At 48.2% G+C, this 24,308-nt stretch overlaps 1 protein-coding gene across 3 annotated transcripts; it reads right to left on the bottom strand.

The window, feature by feature from the left end:
* Positions 1 to 1,191: 1,191 nt before the first annotated feature.
* Positions 1,192 to 24,073, bottom strand: GGCX (gamma-glutamyl carboxylase). Of its 3 annotated transcripts, none has more exons than XM_035118645.3 (15): positions 23,515 to 24,073; positions 21,897 to 22,097; positions 18,254 to 18,412; positions 17,936 to 18,101; positions 16,176 to 16,254; positions 15,648 to 15,754; positions 13,898 to 14,061; positions 12,967 to 13,244; positions 12,016 to 12,147; positions 9,421 to 9,572; positions 7,892 to 8,061; positions 7,470 to 7,600; positions 6,016 to 6,163; positions 4,928 to 5,123; positions 1,192 to 2,268 (listed from the first exon to the last, which is right to left on the bottom strand). In XM_035118645.3, exons 1-15 carry the CDS (start codon positions 23,861 to 23,863, stop codon positions 2,106 to 2,108), a joined length of 2,595 nt encoding a protein of 864 aa, XP_034974536.3. In that variant the 5' UTR covers positions 23,864 to 24,073; the 3' UTR covers positions 1,192 to 2,105. The 3 variants fall into 3 exon arrangements, with proteins under 3 accessions (XP_034974536.3, XP_088526976.1, XP_088526975.1); XM_088670850.1 differs by having other exon boundaries at positions 23,262 to 23,602; XM_088670849.1 differs by lacking the exon at positions 1,192 to 2,268 and adding an exon at positions 2,284 to 2,415.
* Between the last annotated feature and the right edge of the window lie 235 nt (positions 24,074 to 24,308).

The raw sequence follows: 24,308 nt of genomic DNA on the forward strand, positions 1-24,308 counted from the left end.
ATAGAAAAGATAGAAAAAGAACTGAAGGGGCTTCTAATTCTGCGTCTGCCATTTATATGTATGTAACAATAATATATTCCAGTCCCATTTCCTGTTGGCCATATTCCGTATCCTGCTTTAAAGAAAAAAGGGAAAGTCCTCCCCCTCCCCCTTTTCACATTCTTTTTCCAAGCCAGGCACCAAAATCTTGGGAGCATTTTCTTCTGTGTTCACTTCAGCTTGCACGCAAGGGCCTTTCTCTCTCAGCCTCTGTCATCTCCAGTTGCTTTTGTTCATAATTCCATTCACTTCTCCCAGAGTCACAACAGCATCCTTTGCCGGATCCAGTCCTCCAGACAGCTGTGGGGATGTCCACTCCATTCCAACGTCTGCTGCGGTCCATTTTGCCTTTACCTTTTCATGTTCAGGCAGTTCTGGATCAACACCTTTTCCACAGGTCCTGTGCATTCTTTAGTCTGATATTTCTCTGATCTAATCTCCTTTAACATTTCACACAACTCTTAAATCTATCAGATGTCCATCTAATAATTTTTGCTCAGCAGTGTTCAGCAGTGTTTTCGCCATCTTGGGTTTTATTATTCTCCCCTTTGACAGTCTTTGCTTCCAGAAATACGCACCTGTTTCTTTAAATCAGCATTCCATTCTCACACATAGATTACCACTTAGTTTCATTTCAACATCCAACCCAGCACAGAAATGGTGAAGAGTTACAGGTGATATAAATTTGTCCAATCCCCCTTCTATGCCATCTAAGCCAATGGTCATCTCATAACTTGACACTCAGTTCCCATAGTGGGAATCCTAACCCCTTACCTGAGTGGAAGCTCCTTAAATTCAACAGACTTGCTTCTGAATGGACATGGTTAGGACTGCAGCTAAGACTTACTTCCTCCCTTCTGTCCCAAATCCAGTTTCACTGGGTGGTCCCGAATTCAAGTGCTACGAAGCAGCTGTTGCCATGGGATGCCACAGCACAGACACCCACCGCACACAAAAGGAGAGGTATAAGCCACTAGTAGGAACCACGCATGGAGTCAGAGTATACACAGGGATGGTATCCACAAGCCAAGCCACCCTTCCTGATGCCACAAAGACCCAGAGTGGCAATTTTGCCTACAGCGCTGTCAAACCACCTCTCAAGAGGGTGAGTGAAGAGCTCTCGCAGTGAAGACAATCAATGACACACACGTGTTCATAAAATGTACTTTTTAATAGAAATTGAATACTTTTAATCTTGGTCACACTGGAGCTCGCCACGACCTTCTCTTTTCTAGACTTAGTTATAAGGCTCTTAGACAAACCTGAGGACTCCTACTGTAATAGATACCCGGAAGGCAGTGAAGGTTGCCAGTTCCTTTCCAATTGTGTGAAATTGGAACTCTTTGTGTCCAGAGCTCAAGTGGTAGAGCAGCCACCCCCCAACCTAATACACTTCCAGATATTTTGGGCTACATCTCCCATCAGGCCCAGCCAGGCCACTGCCTGGCAAACCCCCCCCCCTTTAACTTCAACCAACATTAGCTGAAAAATAATCTCAGGTAGTAACACTGGGAAACTCTCAACATTCTTAACAGTTGGGCTTAACATCTAGGTTCATGAACAGCTCTAGAAACCTCAAAAACATGCTCACTCTTTTGCAGCATTTCCATTGGTCCTGCAAATGCATTGCCCAGTTTGTGGCTGTTGGAGTTTTTTTCTCTTCTGGAACAAGACAGCGGTTACCTCTGGGTGTTTTTAAAAGGACGGTGAAAATCTATGCCACTAATGCTGGCTTTGTCCCCATCATCTTCCTCCATGCTGAATCTACAAAAGGCAACACTGAGACTGAGAAGGGGGAACTGGTGGGGCATTGCCCCTTAATGCACCAGTCTCCAAGCGGCAGAGGCTAGTAGAGATGGGCAGTTGGCAATGGGTCTCAGCAAGCCAGTACAAGAGCCTTGGCTGAAGAGCAGAAGTCCAGAAAAGGGAGAGAAGGCAAGCCACGCAGTGCAGCAAGTGGCTCTTTTGCACGCTCAGAGTGTTCCCCCCAACTTCCCATCCTTTGGCCCCACTGGCAGAGTCTCCCTGCTGCTGCTGCTGGCACCTGAGGTAGCGACGGCTGCTGCTCAGAGTTCAGAACGCCCTGGCTGTTTTGGCACTGTGTCTGGACTGCTGGGTGTCTGGACCTCCTCATGTTGCATGTTGGCATAGGCCACCTCCCGTGCCAGCTGCTCCAGGGGTGGGCGGCCCAGCAACAAGTTCCGCAGAGAAATCCAGGTCATCAGGAGGCTGAGAAGGCAGAGAAACAGAAAGAACTCACCTCATCACCACATATGGTTTCTTCAAGAGCAGTCTACTGCAATGCTCTCTATGTGGGGTTTCCCTTGCACTTAATCCAGAAGCTATTGTTACGCGCAGAATGCTGGAGCACGGTTGCTGATAGGAATGGGGTCCTGTCAGTATATAAGACCTCTGCTCAAATATCTACATCAGTTGCCAAAAGTTCAGGGTGTTGCCATTAGTATATAAAGCCCTTCAGAATTAGGGACAGGTTTACCTGTGAGATCGTCTCACCCTGTACATGCCCAGTCAACTGCTTAGATCAATGGAACAGGTGCCACATAGGACCCTTTCCACACTTGTTAGAACTCAATATTCTAACACTTGCACTCTGGAACTCCCTGCCTATTGATACCAGGCAGGTGGCTTCACTGTACTCTTTTTGGTGCCTGCTAACTACATTTTTGTTTAGACAAGCCTATGCAGATGTTTAGTAAGTTGATGTGGGTTTTAATATACTTTTAATATATTAGTATTTTAACATTTTGAAAGTCTTAAAAGTTTTTTTAATTTTTGCTGATAATTATAATTATCATCATCATCATCCTTTTATTCGACCGCCAGTCAGAAAAGCTAAAAAAAAGAAATTTGGCCACCAAGGAGGCTGCATTTCTAGTGGCATTATTCAGCAAGTATAAAACCTGATTTTCTCTGGGTAGAAAGCTAAATTGGAGTAGAAGTGGAGCTATAAGATTTTGCCTAAGCTTTGTGTAAGAAGGGCAAGTTAGGAGAATATGTTCGGTGGACTCAACCACAGCCATGGCACAATGACAAGTTCCCTGGGCGTATGGTACGCCCCCATACCTTCCCCACGGTACCGCAGAATCAAGGGCATTTAATCTAGCCACTGTAAGAAGTCTACGGTATTCGACATAGTGGATTTCCGCAAGGTAGGGGGCTGGTATGATCTGGTAGATCTGGTCCCCTAGAAACATCCCTGGTTTTAGCTGGGCTATATCTTCATGCCTAGATTTATCACTCAGTCTCCAGGTGATCACAGCTCTGGCTTGAATGTACACCATAGACTCGAAGTAAAGGTGTGACAATCCGCAGGATTGAACCTCATTAGTGACTTCCCTTTCCCATGATGATTGAAAATCATCCCTCAAAATCAAGGGGGCGATACCCACTGGTTCAAAGGAAAGCTTGAGCCGTAGCCAAAGCTTCGTCTTCAGGGCTACATACCGTAGGGCTTGCCAACCGACCTCCAGTCTCATAGCCGGCGCCCGCTACGGAAAGAGGAATCCTAAGAATGGCTCTGAGAAATCTCGTTTGGATTGAATCCAGTTTCAGAAAATCCCTACGGGAGCCCAAAAAGATACCCACCAAAAGAAGGGGGAGGACTTTCATTTGAAAAAGTCTCAAAGCTACCTTCTGGTTCTTAGCATATAGAGATAAGTATTGTTTTATCTGTTTTGTAAACTGATTTGAGGGTTTCATTGTTGCTGTTTTGTTTTATAATATCAGCATATGACATTGTGGCCCTAGAGCAGAGTTTTCCAAACTGTGTGCCACAACACGTTAGTCCGTTGGCTGCAATGTGTAGGTGTGCCGAGCGAATGCTCTTAGTTTAAGCTCTGGTTTCCTACTAAAACTGAACTACTGTGTCACAAAGTGATGCATGTCTAAAAAGTGTGTCGTCATCCTGAAAAGTTTGGAAAGCTCTGCCCATTTGGTTCAGCCAGTGAGACTGCTCTCAGCGAAGGCCAGGTGCTCTCAGACAGCAGAGCCCCCTTGAGGTTGTTCTCCCGCTGGCATCACGTTTGGTGACTGACAGGTGGACAGTCCCACCCACAGACTGAAGCTGGCCTGTGCGGGAGGTTAGGATTTAGTTCCCCAGCCCTAGAATAAGCTGTGCATTTTTGCCACCATGTGTGCCTAGGGAAGGGCCTTTTCTAAAATGTAAGACAAACAGACACTGTGAAGAGGAACTGCCAGAAAAGCAAAGGACCCTTTGAGCGTTTTTGCCAGCTACCAGGCCATTTCCAATCACGATTCAAAGTGCTGGTTATGCCCTATATGTCTTGGGACCAGATTACTCAAAATATCATCTCTCTCTATATGAACCTGCCTGGGTGAGCTCACCTTCTCTCAGTCCCATCAGCAGGAGAAGCACAGTGGGGAGGTGACACGAGAGAGAACCTTTTCTGTGGCTGCTCCCAGACAGTGGAATTCCCTCCCAGGAGAGGCTAGGCTAGCTCCCTCTTTGTTATCCTTCCACCAGCAGGCTAAGACCTTCCTGTTTAGAGAGGCCTTTTTTAAAAACCAGACAATGTGCAGACAATGCTGACCACTGGCTGCTGTCAGGGCAGACTATATTTTAACTGCTGGCTCTAAATGTGTTCTGGTGTATTTTAACTTTTGGTTTTAACTAGTTTGCTTTTATTACTTTGTATTTTATAACAACATTTTTAAATGTTGGAGACTACCTTGAATCGGAAGAAAGGCAGGATATCAAAAACATGAAGTAAATAAAGGATCGCAGTCACCCTGGCAGCCAGACTACAGGGGACCCACAGCTGCCAAAGCCAGAAAGTGGACCAGGTTAAGCCAGCAAGAAATGGAAGGGATGGGCAAACGTTGTGCAGAAAGAGAAGGCTATTCTCACCTCCTGCGGAAGACAAAGTACTTCTTGGTGATGAAACGGTGGAAGCGCTCGGCCAGTGTGGCATTGCGTCGCTTCTGCAGCTCCTCCATGCGCCACTGACGGCGAAGAAAGGCCTCGACGACAGGGTCCACCTGCGTCACGTTTTCTATGGAGCTGTCCAAGATGGGCTGTAGCTCTGGAGGGAGGGGCTCCGTTTCTGGGGGTGGGGGGGCAATATCAGGACTTAGTATCAGAAGACTGAGAGTCACTTGAAAATGAAATAATGCTATCATGTGTGTGATAATGCTACGGTGTGACTGCACTTGGGATACTCTATGTGGTTTCAGGTGCTGGACCTAAAAAAAAGGAAATTGTTTCAGAAAAAAGCAAGCAATATGATCAAGGGGATGGAGCAATTCCTCTTCAAAGTAAAACTGCAGTGTTTGGGACCGTTTCGTTTAGAAAAAATTGGGACTCGGCAGGGAGGGGAGATGAGAGAGAGAGATAGAAATGGCAGGTTGTATAAAATTATCTCTGGTGTGGAGAAAGTGGACAGGGAGCCCTCTCCTATCATGCTAAAACTTCATTATTCAATGAATAAACTTCATTATTCAATGAAGCTGAATGTGGGAAGACTCAGGACAGATAAAAGAAGGAGTTCTTCACCCAGCACAGAGTCAAACAATGGAACTCAATCCCACTAGAGGCAGTGATCTCCACCAACTTTAAAAGAGGATTAGAGAAATTGATGGAGCGTAAGGCTTGCAATGGCTATTAGCCACAATGTCTATGTTTCACCTCAGAGGCAGTTTGTGGGAGATTGGGAGCAGGTTACAGAGGGCTACTGCACTCCTGCCCTGCTTGTGGGATTCCCCTTCAGGCATCTGGCTGGACACTGCGAGAACAGGATGCTGGACTGGATGGAAGAAACCGGCAAGTCTTTTCATGATTTCTTCTGAAAGCACCTGAAGGCACCTTGAACTTTCTACTTGAGACTGAAGAGCCCAAGGCCAGTCCTTGGCCTGTCCCAGCAGCAGGCATGAAATAGAGGAGGACTGTGTCAACAGAGGCTTCCGAGGCCCCCTGTTCATTTGCCCCACCAGCCTTACCTGTCCCATTCTGCACCTTCTCCCGCAACTCCTGCAGCCGAGTGAAATTCTGCTCGAGAGCCGCCTCTGTGGTGTTGATGTACATGTACATGTAACAGGATGGTTCCTGGGACACTGTGAAGACTTTGTGGTATTTCCCTGGTGGCAGCTGTGTCCAAGAGGAAGAGAGCAAAGTTGAAATATCAACAGGGGGCCCTGATCTCATTTTGCTCGGGCCCCACCATCCACAGCAGGGGTTCCTGAAATGGGCAGTACTCCCTATTACTGGGGTGGGGTGTGTGTGCTATGAGGCAGAGGAGTGCTGGAGCAGGTTCCTCCAAGCATGTTAACTGCTTATTTATGACTGACCAGGCGAAAGCCTAGAGCAAAACACCTTTCTTGCTTTGTAAAGCTTTTCTGCTCCTACTACTTTCAAAACTATTTCCTTTGGTCGTGGTTTGTTTGTCCTGTATTTGTGATTCTGAGTTGCCACAAGGCACAAGAGAGGCTATATTCAGTTCAAAAGAGAAAATGGGCTATATTGAAGTTGAGATAGTCAGCTTTTTATGATATAGCAGCAGTTTAGTGTGGTCATTGACTCTAATTTGACACTCAAGAGAGGCTTTTCCCATGGAAAGTGTTCAGGCCCATACCTAGAAAGCATTTAGTTAAGCAGAAAACCATTCAGACCCATCCTTTCTAGGCTCAGGACAAGTGGAAGTGGGGCTTGACAGAGCAGTGGTCCATCTGAGCCAGTGCTGCCCCCCTCCCGATTGACAGTGGCTCTCCTGGGTCCCAGGATGCAGAGGTCTTTCCCAGCCCTGCTGCTGTTTGAGATGATACTGGGGAACTGGACCTTTGACCTGCTGCATGCAAAGCATGTGCCTGACCATGAAGTCTGAGCCTTTCAACAGTGCATGCAAATATTGTGCATGGGGTGAAAGTTCCAATACTTCAGTGGGCTCGGGGTGTGTGTGGTGGGCGAGAGGCGGTTGGATGCCCATTGCCTTTCCTTTGTGCTTTGGGGGCAGAGCATCAGGATAATTGATGGTCCTGGAGGAAGCTGGAAAAGGCTTCCCCTCTCCTGCTCTCCAATTCTGAGGGCTCAGCTTGGCCCTCACAGAACCATAGAATTGTAGAGTTGGAAGGTACCCCAGGGACCATCTAGTCCAACCCCCTGCAATGCAGGAATCACAGCTAAAGAATCCCTGGCAGATGGTCATCCAACCTCTGCTTTAAAACCTCCAAGGAAGGAGCGTCCACCACCTTCTCAGGTACTCCGTTCCACAGTTAAACAGTCAGAAAGCTCTTCCTAATGTTTAGTCAGAATATCCTTTCTTGTAACTTGAAGTGATTGGTTCAGGTCCTCCCTTCTGGACAGCAGAAAACTAGCTTGCTCCATCTTCCATGGGACAGCCCTTCAGATATTTGAAAGTGGCTATCATATCGCCTCTCAGCCTTCTCTTTCTCCTCACCTGTATCCTGTCTCCTTCCTGCAGCGTGTGGTTCTTCTGCGTGTTGACAATCTCCACTGCAACTTCCCCTTTCAGCAAGTGGAGGCTGGTGTTGCCAAGGTCCTCACTGACAAAGTTCTCCAGATGCAGGCCTGCCATGTGGGACAACTGGGAGATGAGCAGCTGGGATTCAACAGAGCGCCTAGGAGCAACCCCAAGACCACTGCTGCTCTGACACCCCAAGATCACCCCCAGGTGAGGATTCACCAGTCTCTTGCAATGGCTTCCCTACACAGGCAGTTAAAAGGGGCTCAGTCAGCAGGTCAAGCTGGAGACAGGCAACATGTTCACACAGGCAAAAGGCAACATGTCAAAGAGTACTGTGTAGACTTGGCTTAAACAGGGATACAGTTTCCAGGAGAAGGCAAACAGCACAGACGTACCTGGGAAGTCTGCAATGAAGACCACCTCGGTTTGGTTGTCCAGAGAGTCCTCAATATCCTGTAGCTTTTTCCGCCAGGGTGACAGGTCAACCAGCAGAGGCTTCACCCATGTTGTCTTTTGGAAAGGGGACCACTCAGCCTTCACAATGTCCACATGTGGATCGAAGAGTCTAAGGAGGGGAGTGACATGGGCAAAGTGAAGATACCCAAATCAGAGGGACCCCAGCCATTGATATATATAAAAACGTAAAGGGTCCATGTTTGGGACTTTCCACTTTTCTCGGAAACCGCTTGACTGATTGCGGTCAAATTTGGACACAGCGTCCAGTACCAATATGTGAGTGCCAACATAACCTTAGATTCCACACGTGCCAAAACAGAATTTTCTCCAAAAAAAACCATAGCACCCTCCAGTGGACGTCAAAGGAACATACACCTCACCTGCTGCCATTGGCTGCATACTATCAGTGACATCACAACAGAACATTCCAACCAACTGAATATGGGCCTTTAACAGAAAACAACACCTGGGGGAACCGGCCAGGCTGCAGGGGTTTGCGAGGGGGACAGGGTGTGGCCAGTCACAGGGATGAGCCGGGGGTTGGGGGGTGACAGAATAGGTCATGGGGCGGGACAGAGTTGGGGGGGGGGAGTCACAGGGATGAACCACAGCAACGCGTGGCTGGGACAGCTAGTTGTCAATATAACCAGCAAGGGAGAGGGCTCTGCCTTCATGGCTCTGTTCCTCTGATCCAATATGGCTGTCATTCCTTCCATGCACTCAATTCCAGAATATCTTTTGAGCCACTTTTCTATTTGAAAAGTCACAGACCACAATGATTTGGCTCATCACCAAGCTGTGCAGGATGGGCTCAGCTTGAGTTTATAAGAGGTTTACTCATTTAAGGACAGACGGCCCTTCAGTGTTCTATCCAGTGTCTTCTCAAACTCAATGAGATTATGAAGGAACTGCATGATGGGAAGCCACATCCTAACTTCCACCCCCACCCTCCCCAACACCTGCTCCCTCCCTCAACACTTGTACAGCACTCCAAATTTACTGGAATTGTTAGGGCAGCTTATATAATTCCCTACTGCAGGGGTAGGGTGTTCCCCCTCCCCACCTCCCATGAGCAAAGTATGACAGGTGAAGAGACAGTTCACCTGCCAATCGCCTGATGTCACAATGACATCAAATGACCTGCTTCTCCTTACCTGGTTTGAAATCAAATCAACCAGGCAAAGGCGCTGTGCTTTGAAAGCTCCAGTGATCAGCTGTACAGTGCAGAGGGCTTTGCAGGTGGCATTGATTAGATGACAGGAAGTGCTTGGCAGCCCCGCTTTTGGCTCAACCATGTCTTTACCAGCCACACAGCTGGCATGGCCAGGCCAGAGCAGCCTGGTAGGCCAGCTGGGGAAGACCGAAGAACCTGATTAGGCCTGTAGGCTGGAAGCTCCCCAATTTTGCTTTATTGTCATTGCAACCAGCAATCTCAAGGGCATTTCAGTTGCTGGAACAGCCCACTCACCTCTGCTGGAAGCGATCGTTGATCGAGACCCAAATATCAAAGTAGATCTCCGGCTCTGAAATGTTATAGTTGTGCAGCAGCTGACTGAGACATGTGGCATACTGCTTCACCATGTCTGCGTGGTCCCTCCAGCGTCGACTCTGGGTGAAGACCTGCCCTAACAGATGCAAGTCTCAGGTGGGACACAGGAAGGGTGGCAGGCTGATGGGGGGGTGCAGGGAAGAGGAGAATGGGAGGGCAGAAGGACAGGCTTGCTGCCGTGAGAGGTCTTAAGAGCAGCAAAGTCTAGCAATCAGTACCCAAAATCCCAACAGTTCTGCAGCTAGAAAAGTGAAGATTTCAAAGATTATGCAGCTCATGCACATTCACCTCTCTGCACTTAAGATGCATTATTTGTTGCAGCTGCTGAATTTGGACCAGACCACATCATTGCCGAGGAAGGTTGAGTTGTTTGAGGACTATCCCTACCTCCAGGTCTGGCCCTGACGAGAAGGCTACAGGTGACCCACAAGACTCCAAGGTGGTACTGTGCAATGCCAGGTCAATGATTCAGAAGACCGCTGCCATCCATGATTTGATGGAGGAATTGACCTGGCATGTGTAACAGAGATTTGGTTGGACAAGGTAGATGAGCCTGTTTTTGCTACTGCTTGTCCACCAGGTTTCTCTTACGCACAGCAATCCAGATCATGTGGGTGGGGAGGGAGGGGGGTGCAGTGATTTTTAGGAAGTCTTTCTTTCTCACCAGGCATCTTATTAGGGACACACAGTTTTCTGAGTGTATGTTCTGGAAGTTGGGCAATAGGGGCAGTACAGGATTCCTTTTGGTGTACTGACCTCCCTGCTACACCAAGGATTCCCTGCCCAAATGGCTTCAGGTCATGTTGGATGTTCTCCTGGAGACACCTAGCTTGGTGATCCTGGTTGATTTTAACATCCATGCTGACATGGCCTTACAAGGGGTTGCTTGGGACTTCATGGAAAGCCCTACTCATAGCCATGAACACACCTTAGAGCTGGTGTTTACCTCTGTGGATGTGGGTGATCTGACATGAAGTTTCAATGGAACAAAAGAAGTGCCATGGTCCCGGTGCAACTAGACTTCTCCACAACCCTTCCCCTCCGCAGGGAGATGGGACCAATTCAAATGGTCTGCCCCTGTCACTTAATGGATCCAAATGGCTTCCAAAGGAGACGCATTATCCCTTTCTGATGGCCTCTCAGCCGATTCCCTGGTGGCACACTGGATTAACCCTGGGTTAACCAGGGCTATCGACTGTCTGGCTCCAATTGCATGGACCTCAGAGCTGAGGCTGATGAAACACCCAGAGTGGCTGCAGCAACCCAGTCAGATGGGTGGCATTATTATTATTATTATTATTATTATTATTATTATTATTATCTCTAAAAGCTGGGTTTTTATTCCAAAAGAAAGTTAGGCATCCCAGATTGATGCATCTTGGTCTAAGAAACAGCATGTATTTTTGTGTGTATATATAAACATGGCAGAAAACCCACAAGCATCAACAAGTAATTATTTGTAAGTACTATTTGGAGGTTTCCCATCTCCTGGGATCCTCAGGAAACCACTTTCAAGTGGGTGGGCTGTGCAGTGATCCTCCCAATTATGATTATTACTTGCACTAATTAGTCATGTTTCCAGGGGTGTCTTACCCATAGAGGCTAGTGGTGCAGGGCGCCAAGTTCTGGAGGGCGCCAGGGAAGAGGCGGAGGCTCGCCGCCCTCGCCCACCTCCGCTATGCTGCACCAAAGCAGCGCCGTGCCCGGAGCCTCCGTCTGCACGAAGCGTCCAGCTGAGCCGGGAGGCACCGCGTCCAGCCTCCGCCTCTTCCCCACCAGAGGAGCCGCCCTCCATCCGCTGCCCGCCTCCTCCAGCTGCACCGGCAGCACCATCCTCCCTAAAAAAAAGGTGGGCAACTCTGGGAAATGGGGGTGGGTGTGCCGGAGGGAGCTTTGCACCACGATGCCAGATATGCTTAAGATGGCCCTGGATGTCACACCTGCAATGTTGCCCACCCGCCCCCTATTGCCCTCGCAAGCTGGCGCCTCTGTTCCTGACATGCAATTCCCTGCATGGAAAAAACATCCCTATGTTCAATCCCTGTATGGAACAGCTGTGTATTCCTGCTTTGCAGGACTAAATGATCCTCAGGGTCCCTTCCAACTCTACAATTCTATTAACAGTGGTACCTCGACTTACAAACAAATCGGCAACCGGATTTTTCGACTTACGAGTGGGGCAAATGGCCGCACGCTTACGAATTTCTCGACATCTGAACGGAAACAACGGTGGTTTTAGATAGGGTTTTTCCGACTTATGAATTTTTAGATGGGGTTGCTTCGACTTACGAATTTTTCCGTTTCCAACGCATTCCTATGGGAAATCGTGTTTCCAATGGTGCTTTTCGACTTACGAATTTTTCAACCTACAAAGGTGCCTTCGGAATGGATTAAATTCGTAAGTTGAAGCTCCACTGTATTTGATTTGCAGTTTGCCATGTGGGAAGCAGCCCAAGTAAAGTAGCCCAAAGCTGCCCCTGCCCCCCTTTCAAATGAAAAGGAAGAGAAACTGACCCCAGGATTCAGGTAGCCAATCTCCCCAGTGAGACCATCACGGTACGTAATCTTCACATGCTGGTGGGAGCGTGCGTGTACCATCATGTCCCATGAGTAGCCATAGAGTCCATTTGTCCAGTTGTTATAGCCCTGCACAAGGAGTTGAGGGGAATCTGGTGACTTTTCCCAGAAAGGATGGTGTTTTCCCTCTTCCTTCACCCTCCCAGCCTGACAGTCATGGACAATGCACCGAGCTGCCACTTTGGACTATTATTTTCTGACTAAAAGCTACCAGCAACCAGATGTTCCACCTCACAATCCTGATTAAGATTCTGCCATTACTATCCTGCACAAATATATTTCAATGTAGCTCTGGACCAGGGAACCTCTCGAGCTTGCAGGAATGCTGGGAAAGAAATGGACCATGGGAAGAAATGCACTGGCTCAGGTGGGGTCCCACTTTGTTAGCCCCGATCCATCATCTTCTGCTTCCCAGAGGACCCACGTCAAGGAAAATCTTATCTGTCCAATGACAACATCCAGCACCTTTTGCTCCAAGACCCATATATATGCACACCTGCAAGTTAAGAAACACCCCACAATACCCTCCAGAGCAGGAGAAAGTAAACTTCTTTCATCTTCCTCATGACATCCCTTTATATATTTCAAGATGGCTATCTTATCACCTCTCAGTCTTCAGCTAAACACCCCCAACTCCCTCAACCATTCTTCCTCATAAGGCTTGGTTTCCAGACCTTTTACCTCCTCATTCAGCCTCCATTTCAGTTTGATCACATTTCAGCTTGACAATATCCATCTTAAACTGGGGTGCCCAGAAATTGTTCCAGGACTCCAGGTGGGGTCTGGCTAATGTTGTTTAGAGCTTTATGAATTAACATGATTAACACAAGGCTATCCAGAAGAAGGCACCACCATGTTGGCTGCTTCTGCCAAGCAGGCCTGTCTCACCTGGGTGATGAAGTGGGAGTAGGGCAGGAATAGCTGCTCCAGCACATACAGCACTGTGAAGATGGCCCCCAGTTTCTGCCGCAGCCCCAGCTTCTGGACTGCTCTGCCTGACCTCTGCTGCCCTGCTCCTCCATACACACACTCCTGGCTGGGCTGTGGAGCCTCTGAAAGGGGCAGGAGGCTTTGGAAGCAGGCAGGGAACTTGGCAATCAGGTGGCGCGGCCAGTCTGGGTAGCAGAAAAGTGGGCTGGTGGCCAACATGGTGTAGGAGAACATACCTGTGGGCAAGAAATAAAGCCAGGAAATTGGACATCTATGGATTGGGACAGGGAGGCCAGAGAAGGAGATGTTTGCAATACCAGCCCAATGCTAAGGTTAGGTACAATTGCCATCTCCCACCCACCACCTTGCAAAAACAAAGACAAGGAGGAAGTTTTTATTACCAAATGGCATTAACATAGGCTTGCAGGTATCTGCAAAAGCTACAATCTCCCCCTCCCCCCAAAAAAGATTGTTTCTCTGCATGAACCTATGTTAGCAATTTGCAGCCTGTTAATACTATGAATCATAGAGTTGGAAGAGACCACAAGGGCCATCCAGTCCAACCCCCTGCCAAGCAGGAAACACCATCAAAGCATTCTTGACATATGCCTGTCAAGCCTCTGCTTAAAGACCTCCAAAGAAGGAGACTCCACCACACTCCTTGGTAGCAAATGAAGGGTGGTGGTGTGAGGAACCACCCACATTTTTTTCCAAACAGAAAAAAACTTCTTTGCCTAGTAAACCCGGAAGGGATTCCTAATCACCACAGGCAAGCAGGAGTGTGGTTCTTACAAGCAGGAGTTAACAGCCAAAGCCAAACAAGAAAGGAGTTATGGGCTCCTGACCCTCTTGTGAAGAAGAGAGTGGTTTTGACTTCTGGAGAACTTACCAATGCTGAAGAGCTGGGAGTTCATGCAGTGAAAGTAGGAGACAAAGACAAGAGCAATGGGTCGGGTGGCGTCAAAAAACAACAGGTAGCCAGCAGTCAAGTCCAGCATGAGACCCCCACCATGCACTACCAGCAGGCTGGTCATCTCCTCTGAAAGCACCAACCTGAGATAGAAGACACAGCAGAACTGAGAAGTGGTGGGGTGGAGGTGAACAGCCTATGCTCAGGACTAGGGATGCGCAGCAATGTCAATTTCTATGTGTTTATTCACAAGTCTCTTCTTTTTTTAAAAAAAAGCCCATGCAGATATTTGTTTAAATATACAGTATGATCAAATCGTCCATGCATTTAACTCACATGATTTCAACCAAGCTCTTTTCACACCATGTCTGCTTGGGTTACCTGGCATGAAAAAATTCCTTCAGTAGCACCTTAAAGATCAACTAAGTTTTTATTTGGTATGAGCTTTTGTGTGCATACACACTTCATCAGATACACTGAAACAGAAGTAACTAGACCCTTATGTATATTCAGAGGGTGGGGTGGGGGATGGGAATGGGTGATGGGCTGATAGGAGTGGTAAACCTGTTGATGACTGTTAACGACTGTTAATGACTGCAACTGGTCTTGCGGGGGGGGGGAGCAAGGGCTGAAGTGCTAAGGAAAGCTTGATCATGTATGATGAGATAAGAATCCTATGTCTCTGTTCATTCCAGGTGGCTCCATGGTTTTAACTCATTAGCAAGCTTAAAACCATGGGGCTTCAGGTTCCGCTCTGCCTTAATGGAGCCAGACTCCACGACAGCAGGAAAAGGAAAAACAAGGATGATTGAGGGTAATTATCCTTGCAAATTCCCCCCAAGGACTGAATAATGCTAAGAGGACTTGGAATTTAATTTAATTGGAAGTATAATATTTCATATATCTTCAGTTGGAAGGAAGGATGAAAGGTGTCTGTGAACTGCCAACTGATAAGGTTCTTTACTCAGTCATCTGCAGTTCAACAGACCGTTCTTCTTCCCAGACTGAGAGGGAAAATGGTGAAAACAGGTTATTTTTTGGGACAGAGTGACTTTTGCAGCTGTTGCTAAAGTTGTAAAACAACAAAGCACAAGACAGAGCAATGGAGAAATTTCTGGAACAATGGGATATCAGCTCCGCCCAAGGCATGATGGAAAACAGCAACAAATTGGGGGAAAGAAAGACATAACATCTTACAAGGACAGGAAGAAACACCACAGACAGAATAATTGCCACACACAGGAAGAACAAGGATATAATTTGAGTTCCTTACTTGTAGACTTATAAATCATTGAATGTGTCAACACAAATAGAAGTTATTAATATTGCAATTGTTGTATAAGGGATTATCATTATGACTGGAATGTAATGGAAATTAATAAGATTTTGGAACACAGAAATAAAGCAAATAATCAATTCATCAAATCTAGCACACAGGGGCCAGTTTATCTAAATTATGTAATTTGGTATTTGAACAATTGGTATTAATAATTGCATTATAAATTGGTATGGTTATAATGTGGTTATTACTGGATTGTAATTGAAAACTAATAAGAATTATTCCAAGTTGAAGCCAGACCCTTCATGGGAAGTCCACCCTCCCAAATCAAGGATGCAAAAGGGAGGGGCTGGAACCTTCCACCTGTGTGATTCCTTGACCTTTCTCCTCCTTCCCTGCTTCCGCCTCCCTCCCTCCTTCCCTCCCTCCCTCCTTCTCATTCCTCCTCACCTGAAGGGGCTGAAAAGCCAGTGGTTAGCAAGGGAGCTCATGGAGTAGCCTTCTACCCAATCCGCATCCAGTTTCTTGATGCCCGCAATGAAGTACACAATGAAGATCTGCTCGGGAACAAGGCCAAGAACCTGTGAGTTAGATTCTGAAGCAAACTAGTCAGGCAGGAGCAAAGGAGTGCCCATCTCCAAACTACCTTCAGGGTGAGGAAAGGACCCTGCTACATATCCCCCAATGAAGCGGGTGAGCTCTTGCTCAGCAGCAGAGCACACACTTTGCATGCCTAAGACCCCAGGTTCAATCCCTGGCATCCCCAGGGAGGGCTGGGAAAGACTCTGGCCTGCAAACCTAGAAAGTCACAGCCCGTCTGTGTCAATGCTGAGCTCAGGCTGCTTCTGTGGGGGTGGGGAGTCCTGGCTCATCCCTCTACAGAGGCTGCCTTGTTTCCAGAGGACACATCAGTGCAGACACTGAGAGGAGTCTGCACACTGGGGTGGGGGGTAGGGGGAAATAACAGCCACGCTTTACCTGTGTGCGCAGCAGTGTGTAGTTCCACAACGGAACATGCGCATTTCTCTTCTGTGGATTCCAGAGGCCATCAATAGACCTAAAGGAAAGAGATTCAATAGACCTAAAAGAATCAATAGACCTAAAGGAAAGGCATTACCAAGGGGCCTCCAGCGGGACTGAGAAGCTACCCACGGACCATTTTAAATCGAGGCAAGGGGGGGTTCAAATCAGCTCAGTCAGTACCAGAGGCGTTCTGGCTGCTTAAGGCATCCTCCTGAGTGATGGCACTTAAGAATTCTGAAATATTATTTTCAGCAACACAGATTTTTTTAAAAGGTGGTGCTGTCAGGGGCAGCCCATCCAATTCCGTTGCCTGCTGAGAATCTGCCACCTCTCCCACCCACCCCCCACCCCCACTGAAGCCTTGCTTGCTAGGTTCACACAGCTGCATTATTCAGTTTCTGGCAAGGTCTTGCAAGAGGTCCACAAAATCTTTCTGAAACCCAGAAGCCACAGTCACTTCTCCAGTGGCAGCAGGGGTGGGAAAAGCTAATGAGCACCCTGACTCATTCAGAAAGCTGGCACCTGGAATCTGTCTTTGCTAGTTTGGAGACGGCCATGGGCAAACTAAGCGCAGTGAAGGTGCACATTCCAGGCCATGACCCATGAATCCAGATTTGTAGTTTGTTGCCCTCCAAGCAAGCCATGAGTGGTAGCCAAGGGTTGCTACTGGATTACTACCTATGGTTTGTACAGAGAGAAATAAGGTCAGGTTTTCACATAACACTAAGCCAAGGCACATGCTTTGCTTCTCCTAAGGCAAAGGCAGGAGCTGGGAAGCAGCAAAGCAGACGCCCTTGAGCCCTTGAGCAGTGCGCGCCAGCAGGTTACTTGTTCACATTAAACCGTAGTTAATGTTCAACTGTGACTTAATGTGAAATGTGGCCAATGCCTTGCAGTGCAAGACCAACATCTGCTGGTGTCGACATGCACAAGATTTATGAGTTACAAACTAAATGCAAGACATGGATCTTTAAGTGTGGCAGCACCCACACTTTGGAACCCCCTGCCTGTTGACACCAGGCAAGCGCATTTCACTGTGCACTTCTCAATTCCTGCTAAAAGCATTTTTGTTTGGCAAGCCTGCTCAGATACTGTATGTAGAACGTTGGCTGGTGTTTTAATCTGGTATTCAGCTTATCATTTAATTATTTTTAAAATGTTTTGAATAGCTGTTTTTAACTATTTCTACCAATTATTTCACTGTTTAATTCTCTTTTTTTGTAAACCGCTTTGAGATTTCTTTCTCCAATCAAGTGGCATATAAATTTTATGAGATAAAGCAAGTAAGAGGCCTGCTCATGTTCCTCCTCCAGCTGCTAAAGAGGGTGGAGCCAAGAGAGACAAGACAAAGGAGCCTTAGGCTGCTGGGGAAGGAACTGGGGGAAGAGGGACCTTAGAGAGGCACTGGGAAGGCCCCGGGGACCTTCACTCCTCACAACAGCCATGAATGTAGCAAGACCTACTGGGAGGAGCTGCTGTGATCACTGCACTGTTTTGGTTTCCTGGAATAAAGAGCAAACTTCCCTGACACTGGTGCTTTTTCATTGCTGACCTGCTCCTGACACAAGCTGTTCAAGTGTCAAACTGAAATTGTGCAATTGAAATGCCGGGAAAGGTGTTTACTTGGCATAAGCATGTTGTGAGCAAAGAGGAGGCAATGCAAAACCTGACATCAGGGTTGTTGGGTGAAAGGAAAGGAAAGGGGTAGCCCTTACCAGTAGCGGTTTGCATTCATGAACAAGAGCTGGAAGCCCAGGAGGCCGTAGAGGTAGGAGTGGTTGTTCCATGTTGTTTTGTCCAGGAGGAAGACATACCAGTAAGGCACCACGAAGAGCAGGCAGCTGAGGCGGTAGAAACAGCCCAACATGATCCCCAAAGCACCTGTTGCAGTGAGGCAGGCAAGGTCAGGTCCCCCGAGCACCTTCTGCAGCCGGACTCAACCCAACAAGGCCCAAAAGCCTAGGAAACAAGGTGGAGCCAACACTGCTTCTGTGGTCCACCCCACCTCCCCAGCCTTCTCCCAGCGTCCTCACCCAGCAGCATCACTGTGTAGACAAGGTACATCCAGTCCAGCGGAAGGGGCTCCAGGAAGTTGAAGAGGGGGAAGCGGCACACCTTCAGCCCATCCAGGTACTTGTGGTCCAGCTGGCTCAAGCCTCGCTCCTGGGGAATGTCCAAGGCCATCAACAAACCTAAGCAAGGGTCAGAGAGAAGAATGAGGTGGGGTGGAATGGGGTCAAACACTGGAAGGAAACAGGTAGGTATGCTGTGAGGATCTGAGCCCTTGGCTCTTACAGCGTTTCCAAGCACTCTGGCCTCTGTCATGGTCCTCCATGCGCCAGTACTGGTAGTGCTTTAGTTCTGCTGGCCACATGACCAGGAAAGCTGTCTGTGGACAAACACTGGCTCCCTCAGTCTGAAAAGCAAGATGGGCGCCGCACCCCATAGTTGCCTTTGACTGGACTTAACAATCCAGGGGTCTTTTACATTTACCTTACCCTACTCTAACACTCTAACCAGTACACCACATTGGTACATTATGTGCTACTGCAGTCCACTCCAGAAAATGCTGAGGGTCATGTGGACTTATAACGGTGGAACTGTCAGATGTGTGCCACAAATGAAGAGTGAAGGAGGCTGAGAGAGAGTTTCAAAACACAGAGTAGAATTTTTTTTCATTGAAAGCAGCAGTGATTCAAAGGAAAGGCCAGTCATTCTGTACACACACACACACACACACACACACACACACACACCTTGTTAGTTTTTAGGACTAACCATCCAGTGCAGCCCATGATGGGATCACACCCTGATCTCTCCTAGCCAAGTCCAAAGTCTCCCATCACTGCTGATAAGAAAGAGGCCAGCAGCAATGACCCAAAATGAGAAGCCAAAAGCTGCTGCCAGCTACGGATGTGGCATCTCTGTAGCTGCCACCAAAACCAGCTGGCTCCAGTACAGGAGGGAAACACCACAGCTTAAAAAAGCAGCACATTCCTCCACATCCTGTGCACTGAACTGGATTGCAACTGCCATGAAATTATTTCCCCTACAGCTCTCAGGAAAACCAGCCTGTCTATTTTGTTTGGCAAACAGGCCCTGTGGGCAGCTTTGAAAAGAAGGAGGCGTGTAGGAACAGACATTCCTTCTGCAAGAGATATGGCAGAGAGTGTGTGAAAGGAGGGCAGCAGTGCCCATCACATCCAGAGAAAAAGCAGTTACGAATCCTGCACCCAGCATCTCCCAAAAAGTCACAAACACAGCATGGAGGAGGATAGGAGGATAGGAGGACATCCATTCCTGGTCTCAACATGGCCATGCTCTCTCTTAACTCTACCCATCACCCTTTCTAGGCCTTAATGCATTTACATCTTAATACAGGGTGCATTCAAGATCCTCACAAGTTCAAAGGCTCCAAAGAAAGCAGTGGACATCAAATGATGCAATGAGGATAAGAGCATATAGCACAACATCAGCATTGGTGGATCAAATAAATCTAGCCATGTTTCCTGGCTTCAACTGTGGCAAACTTCAGATGCATCAGGAAGACCAAGCACACAGAGTGGACTAGCAGGGAGCACTATCTTATGCCTGCCAGCCCAAGGGCAGACTCAGATGAGTTTCCTGCACTTGCAGCAAGGTGCTCAGAAGCATCCCTTGGAAAGGAAAGTGCCATTTCTTCCAAGACTTCCTGCACCTTCCTGCAAATGTGGAATCTTCAGCCTGCCTGGGTCAATTCAGCATCAATTCCTGACAAGAGCAAGAAAGTGACCAGTGCACACTCTGCACCTGCGCTGCTCACCTGTCCTCCCCACCCCAGGCTTTGTACCTGTATTTCATTCTCCATGTTCAGCCTCAAAGGACCAAGCGCGTGGCTTGTGACAAGAGGGTACCAGAGAATGAAACAACATACCATTTTTTAAAATTTCCAGGACAGCAGAAAGGAAAGGAAAGGCCCACAAAGAAACAATCCCAGCTCTGATGGGACCTGGTGGCCTCTTCTGGTGTTTGCTAGTCAGGCAGATAGTCATGTCCAGCCTACTGACTCACACCTCAACTTTTGGAGGCCCTTAGTTCACAAATAAGATGGCATATGATGCCAAGTGTCCTCTGCATCATGTTCTCCTGCTAATTCTGCAGTGCTCTCTCAAGGAAGAAAGACGGGAGCCTCTAAACCCCCAGATTATCCGAGTTCCCCTCTTGTACTTCCTTGCAATGGACCTGATCCTTTTCATAGAAGCTGTTTAGGGAAGCTTTTAATGTTTGATGGATTACTGTATTTTAATATTTTGTTGGAAGCCGCCCAGAGTGGCTGGGGAAGGCCAGCCAGATGGGCGGCATATAAATAATAAAAAATATTTATTATTAAAATTATTATTATTATTAAGCAACTGTACTTTCACTGTTCTATTATTATTTATTATTATTATTATTATTATTATTATTATTATTATTATTTTGTTACCATGTTGTAGTGTTAGTGTTGGGATGCGGGTGGTGCTGTGGGTTAAACCACGGAGCCTAGGGCTTGCCAATCAGAAAGTCAGTGGTTCGAATCCCTGTGACGGGGTGAGCCCCCGTTGCTTGGTCCCTGCCCCTGCCAACCTAGCAGTTCGAAAGCACATCAAAGTGCAAGTAGATAAATAGGTACCGCTCCGGCGGGAAGGTAAACGCCGTTTCCATGTGCTGCTCTGGCTCGCCAGAAGCGGCTTTGTCATGCACATGACCCGGAAGCTGTAGGCCGGCTCCCTCGGCCAATAGAGCGAGATGAGCGAAGCAACTCCAGAGTCGTTACCTTTACCTTACTCTTAGTGTTATAATTGCTTTCCTATTTCTATAAAAGAAAATGATGGTTGCCACCAGCAGGGTTTTCCAGCAGCTTTTCTGAAGATCCAGATGAGATGTTTCCCTTGCTCCTAGAGACAGGCAGCAACTGGGGCAGGAATGCCACACGTGTGGCACCATGACCCCAATGACCCTGTTTCTTGAGCTTTACTGCTGAAGGCAACATGGAGCAGAACCTCAGGTGTCAACTGGGACTCAAGCCTAGACACACATGGAGGAAGGAGAGGGAGCTTTGCGGATATGAAATTGTTGGAACACTGTAAATCAGCTTTTTGCAACCTGGTGGCCTCCAGATGTTGCTGCTGTCGCTGTTCTTTTTTTTAGGTTAGTGTTGAATGCATCAGAAAGGAAATCTATCTCCAAGGAAAGGGTGTTCCATATCCTGGGAGCTGTAACCAAGGAGGCCCTGCTATATTAGAGATATGACACTATCAGCACTACCTCTCCACCTTAAGGTAAGCAATGGGGCAAAGTGCTCCTTCAAGTAGCAGGTTGGCTACCAAGGGCTTGATATACCAAAATGAGCAGCTTAAATCCATCCTGATAGCAAATATGCAGTCTGTGCTCCACTAGCTAAGGGGAGTTGTAATCCGAAAAATATCCCAAAAGGACTAGGTTGTGGAAAGCTGCTGCTGTGGGCACAGATCAGCATCTTTCTGAAAGCAGTTAACATCCTGGAATCTTTCCTAAACTACACCTATGCCAAAAGGATTTATCCTTACAGATATCAAGCATCTCAATACTCTGAGGTGCCTACAAGCACTCTCCAGTCCACACCGACCTCCCAGGGCCAGCACTCTTGACTCAGATTCAAAAAGGCAAGAGACTCACCAAAGAGAAAGCGGAAGATGCCCAGCGCCGCAGGGTCAGTCGGCCTGTTAAGTAAGCAGACAAAGTGGTGCCAGCTGGAAAGATCGGCCCATTCAAAGCCCAGGAGGCGCTTGGTCCAGCTGCAGAGGGTTGAGGACCCAGGTGGCTCCTCCTTGTTCCTGTGCCTCTTCTGGCTGGCGGGAGACTCTGACATCTGAGTGCCTGCAAAAATAAGATGAAAAGGATGGCAGCTGCACCCCAGAGGAAGAAGAAGAGTCGTGGATCAGCGGCAGAGCATCTGCTTTGCATGCAATAGCCCTGAGTTCAATCCCAGAATTGCTGAGTACGACTGAGATGGACCCAAATCTGAACAATACTGAGCAAAGCCATATCAAACTACTTTAAGCAGTCAAGGCTTGCCCCAAAGACTCCCAGGAGCTGCAGTTTGTGAAGGGTGAAGGCCGAGAGTCCTTCAGCAACCCCCTGATCCAGCAGGCTCTCTCTATGTTCTCATGTAGATGGTGCCCTAGACAGCTTGACTCAGGTCTCTTTAATTTATGAGGCACCAGAATTATGCCAGCAGAGGCTACTTTTTCTGTTACTTGGGGACAGAGGAAGCTACTGCCTTCTAACAGGAAAAGTAGCCTCTGCTGGTATAATTCTGGTGCCTCACAAATTAAAGAGACCAGAGGTTGCCAACGGCAAAGGAATAGGAGAATCTGCATTTTGAAAACCAGCACACTGGTAGGCACACACAGCAAGTTCAAATTGGCCGTTGATAAAATCCCCCCCCCCCCCTGCTGCCTACTTTACGTTGTTGCACATATTGGCCAAGTCTTGTCCTTACACTCTGGTGTGACCAAGGGACAGAGCCCAGGCAGGAAGGAGCAGGCTGAGCTGGGGTGGGGGGAGTGTAGAATGTTCAGTCCCCCCCCCAAGACTGTACTCCATTGCACCCTTTACTTCCTTCCCCCATAAAAGTGAATGAAGTGGAATGGACTCCCTCAGGAGGTGGTGGACCCTCCATCCCTGGAGGTTTTTAAGCAGAGCTTGGATGGTCATCTGTCAGGGATTCTTCAGCTGTGATTTCTGCATTGCGTGGGGTTGGACTAGATGACCCCTGGTGTCCCATCCAACTCTACATTTCTATTATTCTAAGCTTTTAAAAGACATATATGGTTGATCTTATTATTTTAAAATAAAAAGCATATCTGGTTGCTAGCTAAAAGGGCAAAGCAGCGACCAGTGAGACACAACTCTCTTAAGGCCAGTGCTTTTTTTCTTTAAAACATGTTTAGAAGTACTCTCATTTTCCTGCTCATATTGAAATACTACCCCTCAATGAGGCCAAACTTAGATTCACAAAATGTTTAGGGGTATGCGTACCTCTGCGTCCCCCCAGAGAAAAAGCACTGCTTAAGGCTATCCCGGGTTGTCTCTCACTCTCAAAGGCGAGCAGTCCAGCGCTGCACTGGACAGGGGGGAATTAAAAGAGGGGAACGCAGAGCTTGCCCTCCTCGCCCCACCGCGGTGCGTTTGCCATGGGGAGAGACGGTGCCAGTCCTGGGGGGCCCTTCCGCAGCACACACCCCGGAGAGGCCTGAACTTGAACCTCCCCCCCCCGTCTGCCCGCTCCTACCCGCAACGTGAACGCGCCCCGGCCCCATCTCGACGTGGCGGTGGGAGAGGGAGAGCGAGAGCGCGCGTCTTCTGCTCGGCTGAGTCCCGGCCAGGGAGGCGCTCCCCAAGAGAGAAGGGCAAGTGAGGCAGCTCCGCGCAGCCCTGACTTCCGGCTCCGCGTAGGCGCCTCCCTGCGCGGGGCCGGCCGGAGGAGCGGAACGGGCCGCCCTAGCAAAGCAGCCTCTCCGCGGGCCAGGGAGGGGGCCGACTTGGCCTGTCAACTGGAAACCCAATGGACAGTATTCTCCACTCGCCCACATGATGGGGTGGGCCTTGGACCAGTCGCTGCCTGTCAGCTTCATCTCCATTGCAGGGCTGTTGTGAGACTAAAACGGAGAGTTGCAGAATCAAGTGCATCACATTGAGCTCCTGGGAGGAGGAGGACGTGGAGGTGGTTGGTCTTTAAATAAATTGACATTAAAAAATTGACACTAATGGTTCTAATGCCTAATGATTTCACTGGTCTCCTCCAACATTCCAGCGTTCTGCTTCCCAATGATTCCTTTGGGTTCTAGCACGTTATGCACGTTTTTCACGCGTTTCTAAAAGCCCGGAATGTGGTGTCCTTTCCTTTTAAGGGAGCCTTTTGCTCCAGTCCAGCCCTTTGGATACGGAGGGTGGACGTGGAGCGTAGCCGCGATCTTCCCTCTACTGCTGGCACCAATCCGGAGGCTCCGGCTCCAAAGGGGAGGAGCTTTTAGGAATCATAATCTCACTTTTTCCAGTTTCCTTTGGGGGAAAACCCTTAAAATT

The sequence above is a fragment of the Zootoca vivipara genome, chromosome 6 (assembly GCF_965207765.1).
Source record: "Zootoca vivipara chromosome 6, rZooViv2.hap1.1, whole genome shotgun sequence".
NCBI classification, from domain to species: Eukaryota; Metazoa; Chordata; class Lepidosauria; order Squamata; family Lacertidae; genus Zootoca; species Zootoca vivipara.